General features: G+C 45.1%; 1 protein-coding gene across 1 annotated transcript in view; it reads left to right on the top strand.

Moving 5' to 3' along the window:
- LOC115227258 overlaps positions 1 to 5,664 on the top strand; it is a gene marked incomplete at its 5' end in the record, with an annotated part of 12,217 nt that extends 6,553 nt beyond the window's left edge. The window contains 2 exons of the mRNA XM_029798144.2: positions 465 to 586; positions 5,377 to 5,664. Coding sequence (XP_029654004.2) covers positions 465 to 586; positions 5,377 to 5,664 — 410 coding nt within the window. The remainder of the gene's footprint in view (positions 1 to 464; positions 587 to 5,376) is intronic.
- Between the last annotated feature and the right edge of the window lie 704 nt (positions 5,665 to 6,368).

Here is a 6,368-nt window from a genome sequence, read left to right as displayed (position 1 = left end):
CATTTTAATGCATAAAATGCATCGTGTGTCGATGGCGGCGGAGTTGGCGTCCACGCTCACAGCTGCACCTGTTTGCTTCTCCCCCTTCCCTCCCTCGTGAAGCTGTAGGGAAGGGAGTGTAAAGAAATCAACGTCGTAAAGCGTTGTCAAGGAGACCAGCGTTCTTTTAGAACAACGACTTCATGGCTTGAAGACACCAAAACAGAAATGGCTAAGAAAGCCCGAATTGGCATCTATAAAGGAAGTAACTCTCTAAAAATGCTTATATAGTTATTTCCCTTACAAACCCGAGCAACGCCGGGCGATACTGCTAGTATATATATATATATATGTATATGTGTGTGTGTGTGTGTGTGTGTGTGTGTGTGTGTGGTGTGTGTGTGTGTGTGTGTGTGTGCATGTATGTGTGTGTGTATTTATAACGTATTTTCGCCTTCATCATAGACGATGTATTCCGATTGTAGCGACACCTGTTGTTGGTGAAATCAGCCAGTTGCTTAATAACAGTATTCTCAAGAATGGAAAAATACAAGAACACGTTTTGGAAATCACCAACAGTACAGATTCCTCCGGAAGTGCGATTCTGGTAAGACGATTCTTCCTCAACATCCGCTACATTACTTTTTCTATTTTACGGTCACGTGATTATTCAACCTCCAACTTATCTCGTCGCCCCGCCGAAACTGATCAGCTGCATATAAATTAGGTTCTGTTTGTGCCTTCTCCAGGGATTTTCTCCGCATAATATGACCAAAATATGCCAATCTATGCTTGGTGATCCTAGCTTCTAGCGACATTTTCGGCCTGATCTGCGTAAGAACTTCTCCATTGGTCGGCCTCTTCCTCTCTTGCCACTGACCATTCCGAGCATGATGTCCTTCTCCAGGGATTTTCTCCGCATAATATGACCAAAATATGCCAATCTATGCTTGGTGATCCTAGCTTCTAGCGATATTTTCGGCCTGATCTGCTTAAGAACTTCTCCATTGGTCGGCCTCTTCCTCTCTTGCCACTGACCATTCCGAGCATGATGTCCTTCTCCAGGGATTTTCTCCGCATAATATGACCAAAATATGCCAATCGATGGTTGGTGATCCTAGCTTCTAGCGATATTTTCGGACTGATCTGCTTCAGAACTTCTCCATTGGTCGGCCTCTTCCTCTCTTGCCACTGACCATTCCAAGCATGATGTCCTTCTCCAGGGATTTTCTCCACATAATATGACCAAAATATGCCAATCTATGTTTGGTGATCCTAGCTTCTAGCGACATTTTCGGCCTGATCTGCTTCAGAACTTCTCCATTGGTCGGCCTCTTCCTCTCTTGACACTGAACATTCCGAGCATGATGTCCTTCTCCAGGGATTTTCTCAACATAATATGAGCAAAATATGCCAATCTATGCTTGGTGATCCTAGCTTCTAGCGACATTTTCGGCCTGATCTGCTTAAGAACTTCTCCATTGGTCGGCCTCTTCCTCTCTTGCCACTGACCATTCCGAGCATGATGTCCTTCTCCAGGGATTTTCTCCACATAATATGACCAAAATATGCCAATCTATGCTTGGTGATCCTAGCTTCTAGAGACATTTTCGGCCTGATCTGCTTAAGAACTCCATTGGTCGGCCTCTTCCTCTTTTGTTACTGACCATTCCGAGCATGATGTCCTTCTCCAGGGATTTTCTCCACATAATATGACCAAAATATGCCAATCTATGCTTGGTGATCCTAGCTTCTAGCGACATTTTTTGCCTGATCTGCTTAAGAACTTCTCCATTGGTCGGCCTCTTCCTCTCTTGTTACTGACCATTCCGAGCATGATGTCCTTCTCCAGGGATTTTCTCCACATAATATGACCAAAATATGCCAATCTATGCTTGGTGATCCTAGCTTCTAGCGACATTTTCGGCCTGATCTGCTTAAGAACTTCTCCATTGGTCGGCCTCTTCCTCTCTTGTTACTGACCATTCCGAGCATGATGTCCTTCTCCAGGGATTTTCTCCGCATAATATGACCAAAATATGCCAATCTATGCTTGGTGATCCTAGCTTCTAGCGACATTTTCGGCCTGATCTGCTTAAGAACTTCTCCATTGGTCGGCCTCTTCCTCTCTTGCCACTGACCATTCCGAGCATGATGTCCTTCTCCAGGGATTTTCTCCACATAATATGACCAAAATATGCCAATCTATGCTTGGTGATCCTAGCTTCTAGCGACATTTTCGGCCTGATCTGCTTAAGAACTTCTCCATTGGTTGGCCTCTTCCTCTCTTGCCACTGACCATTCCGAGCATGATGTCCTTCTCCAGGGATTTTCTCCGCATAATATGACCGAAATATGCCAATCTATGGTTGGTGATCCTAGCTTCTAGCGACATTTTCGGCCTGATCTGCTTCAGAACTTCTCCATTGGTCGGCCTCTTCCTCTCTTGTTACTGACCATTCCGAGCATGATGTCCTTCTCCAGGGATTTTCTCCACATAATATGACCAAAATATGCCAATCTATGCTTGGTGATCCTAGCTTCTAGCGACATTTTCGGCCTGATCTGCTTCAGAACTTCTCCATTGGTTGGCCTCTTCCTCTCTTGCCACTGACCATTCCGAGCATGATGTCCTTCTCCAGGGACTTCCTCCACATAATATGACCAAAATATGCCAATCTATGCTAGGTGATCCTAGCTTCTAGAGACATTTTCGGCCTGATCTGCTTAAGAACTTCTCCATTGGTCGGCCTCTTCCTCTCTTGTTACTGACCATTCGCCGAGATGTCCTTCTCCAGGGATTTTCTCCACATAATATGACCAAAATATGCCAATCTATGCTGGTGATCCTAGTTCTAGCGACATTTTCGGCCTGATCTGCTTAAGAACTTCTCCATGGTCGGCCTCTTACTCTCTTGCCACTGACCATTCCGAGCATGATGTCCTCTCCAGGGATTTTTCCACATAATATGACCAAAATATGCCAATCTATGGTTGGAGATCCTAGCTTCTAGCGACATTTTCGGCCTGATCTGCTTAAGAACTTCTCCATTGTTGGCCTCTTCCTCTCTTGCCACTGACCATTCCGAGCATGATGTCCTTCTCCAGGGATTTTCTCCGCATAATATGACCGAAATATGCCAATCTATGCTTGGTGATCCCAGCTTCTAGCGACATTTTCGGCCTGATCTGCTTCAGAACTTCTCCATTGGTCGGCCTCTTCCTCTCTTGACACTGACCATTCCGAGCATGATGTCCTTCTCCAGGGATTTTCTCCACATAATATGACCAAAATATGCCAATCTATGCTTGGTGATCCTAGCTTCTAGCGACATTTTCGGCATGATCTGCTTAAGAACTTCTCCATTGGTCGGCCTCTTCTCTCTTGTTACTGACCATTCCGAGCATGATGTCCTTCTCCAGGGATTTTCTCCATAAAATATATGACCAAAATATGCCAATCTATGCTTGGTGATCCTAGCTTCTAGCGACATTTTCGGCCTGATCTGCTTCAGAACTTCTCCATTGGTTGGCCTCTTCCTCTCTTGCCACTGACCATTCCGAGCATGATGTCCTTCTCCAGGGACTTCCTCCACATAATATGACCAAAATATGCCAATCTATGCTTGGTGATCCTAGCTTCTAGAGACATTTTCGGCCTGATCTGCTTAAGAACTTCTCCATTGGTCGGCCTCTTCCTCTCTTGTTACTGACCATTCCGAGCATGATGTCCTTCTCCAGGGATTTTCTCCACATAATATGACCAAAATATGCCAATCTATGCTTGGTGATCCTAGCTTCTAGCGACATTTTCGGCCTGATCTGCTTAAGAACTTCTCCATTGGTCGGCCCTCTTACTCTCTTGTTACTGACCATTCCGAGCATGATGTCCTTCTCCAGGGATTTTCTCCGCATAATATGACCAAATATGCCAATCTATGCTTGGTGATCCTATTCTAGCGACATTTTCGGCCTGATCTGCTTAAGAACTTCTCCATGGTCGGCCTCTTCCTCTCTTGTTACTGAACCATTCCGAGCATGATGTCCTTCTCCAGGGATTTTCTCCGCATAATATGACCGAAATATGCCAATCTATGCTTGGTGATCCCAGCTTCTAGCGACATTTTCGTCCTTATCTGCTTAAGAACTTCTCCATTGGTTGGCCTCTTCCTCTCTTGCCACTGACCATCCGAGCATGATATCCTTCTCCAGGGATTATCTCAGCATAATATGACCAAAATATGCCAATCTATGCTTGGTGATCCCAGCTTCTAGCGACATTTCGGCCTGATCTGCTTAAGAACTTCTCCATTGGCGAGCCTCGCTGTCCATGGAATCCGTAAATGTCTTCTCCAAAGACGAGATACAGGTGGACTTTATTATGGATGTCATATTAGTAATCCATGCAGGGGGAAAACGATTTAAGATTCTGAAGAAGATGAAGTGTTAATGATTGCCTCCACATCACGTTTCGCTCCGCTGAAAATTGATCAGCTGCATATGACTTAGGGTCTGTTTGTGTCCGTTTTAGATAAAAGATTTGAGTGTATGGGGTCAACTGGGAAACCGTGAGGGGGAGAACCATACTAGATGAGATTGGTGGGTCTGAAAACTTCGGAGGAGACGAGATACGGCTGAACCTTATGATGGATGTCATACTGGGAACCCTTGAAGAGGGAGTAGGATTTAAGAGGTTGGAGAAGATGAAGTGTTAACGATTGTCGCCACATCGTTTGAGTTGTTGCAATTGTAGGTAATAGGTCCATAATTGTTAAAGGCTAAAGAGATGGCATTCTGTGAAATCAGGATTCATTCTTGTTGAGAGAGAACAATTTGGAAAATCAGGAGAGTCAATTTTTTTTTTACTTGTTTCAGTCATTTGACTGCGGCCATGCTGGAGCACCGCCATTTAGTCGAGCAAATCGAACCCAGGTCTTATTCTTTGTAAGCCTAGTACTTATTCTATCGGTCTCTTTTGCAGAACCGCTAAGTAACGGGGACGTAATCATACCGGCATCGGTTGTCAAGCGATGTTGGTGGGACAGACACAGACACACAAATACACACATATACATATATATATATATACACATATATACAACAGGCTTCTTTCAGTTTCCGTCTGCCAAATCCACTCACAAGGCTTTAGTCGGCCCGAGGCTATAGCAGAAAACACTTTCCCAAGGTGCCACGCAGTGGGACTGAACCCGGAACCGTGTGGTTGGTAAGCAGGCTACTTACCACACAGCCACTCTTGCGTCTATGTGTATCATTGGTGTATAATATTTGAGGGTAATAGAAGGGATATTGTCTGGGACAAACTGTATATTTGTGGGAACATATCTTTGTCCAGTGTCCGAGGTAACCATATAAATATATCTTTGCTTTTCTGACCAGGTGAGTGTCCGGTGTGCCGAGGTCACCGTGTACGGTGCCTTTAACAACCGTTATCCTACTGAAGATGACTATGACTATAAAACTTATGCAAAAGATGGATCTCCAGGTAAAATAACTCTCGAGAGAGAATCACAAACTGATAACCTTACTCTGACCGTCTTATCTAAGAAACAACAAGGCCTCAACTCATCAACTTGTGACCATCCCTCCTACACAGTCATCATTGAGCCAAAAGGTAAGCAAATGGTTTCCCATTCAAATGTTATTCTATATCTTGTAGTCATATAAGTCTTAACGTTGACTGAGAATGGTGGGGCAAACCAAACGACGTTCTGGCAACGCTCCCTTTTGCGTGTTTTAAGATCCGGAACATAAGAGATGCGGTCCTTAAACACGCTGGACGCCAGGGTCTCGTCGTAGGGCTGAGTCGAAAGAAGTTGATGAGAGATTGACCAGAGAGGAAAGTGTTTGTCTGTAATCCTTTCAGGCGCGTCCATCAGATACATTATTTCGCCATAGCCACAAGTATGATAAAAATAGCTCTTTCTTCCCGTTTGAAGGAAGGAGGCGTGACGATATTAACGATAGAATCGGCTGATAAACCGACACGTCCCACACGTGACAGCAGTCGTTCGACATAAGCCCACAGGTGGGAAATTGCTGGACACTGCACGATTGCGTGCAGAGCGGTTTCGTCGCTCTGCCCGCATCTCGGGCAGGTCGGCCCCGGGTAGCGCTTCTCGGTAGCACCGCCAGGCCAGGGATCTCTGGAAGTCGAAAATTTCTTGATTCAAGGACAGATACGAGGTCCTATTGCTGACACCCTTTACTAAGTTTCTGAACTTGATAGGCATGTGCAGGAGGCTGTGTTGATGTAGGGCGGCCTGTCGTTTAGCTTGCCTGTTTGAACCGGAGCCCAAGTGTAGCGTGACATCGAGGAGGATTACTATGGTGAGGTTGTTTCAATATTTCTTTTGCCTCTCACAGAGTTT

The sequence above is a fragment of the Octopus sinensis genome, unplaced genomic scaffold (assembly GCF_006345805.1).
Source record: "Octopus sinensis unplaced genomic scaffold, ASM634580v1 Contig02459, whole genome shotgun sequence".
Classification (NCBI taxonomy): Eukaryota; Metazoa; Mollusca; class Cephalopoda; order Octopoda; family Octopodidae; genus Octopus; species Octopus sinensis.
The sequence above is the reverse complement of the archived record's forward strand: the minus strand, read 5'-3'. Positions and strand labels throughout refer to the sequence as shown.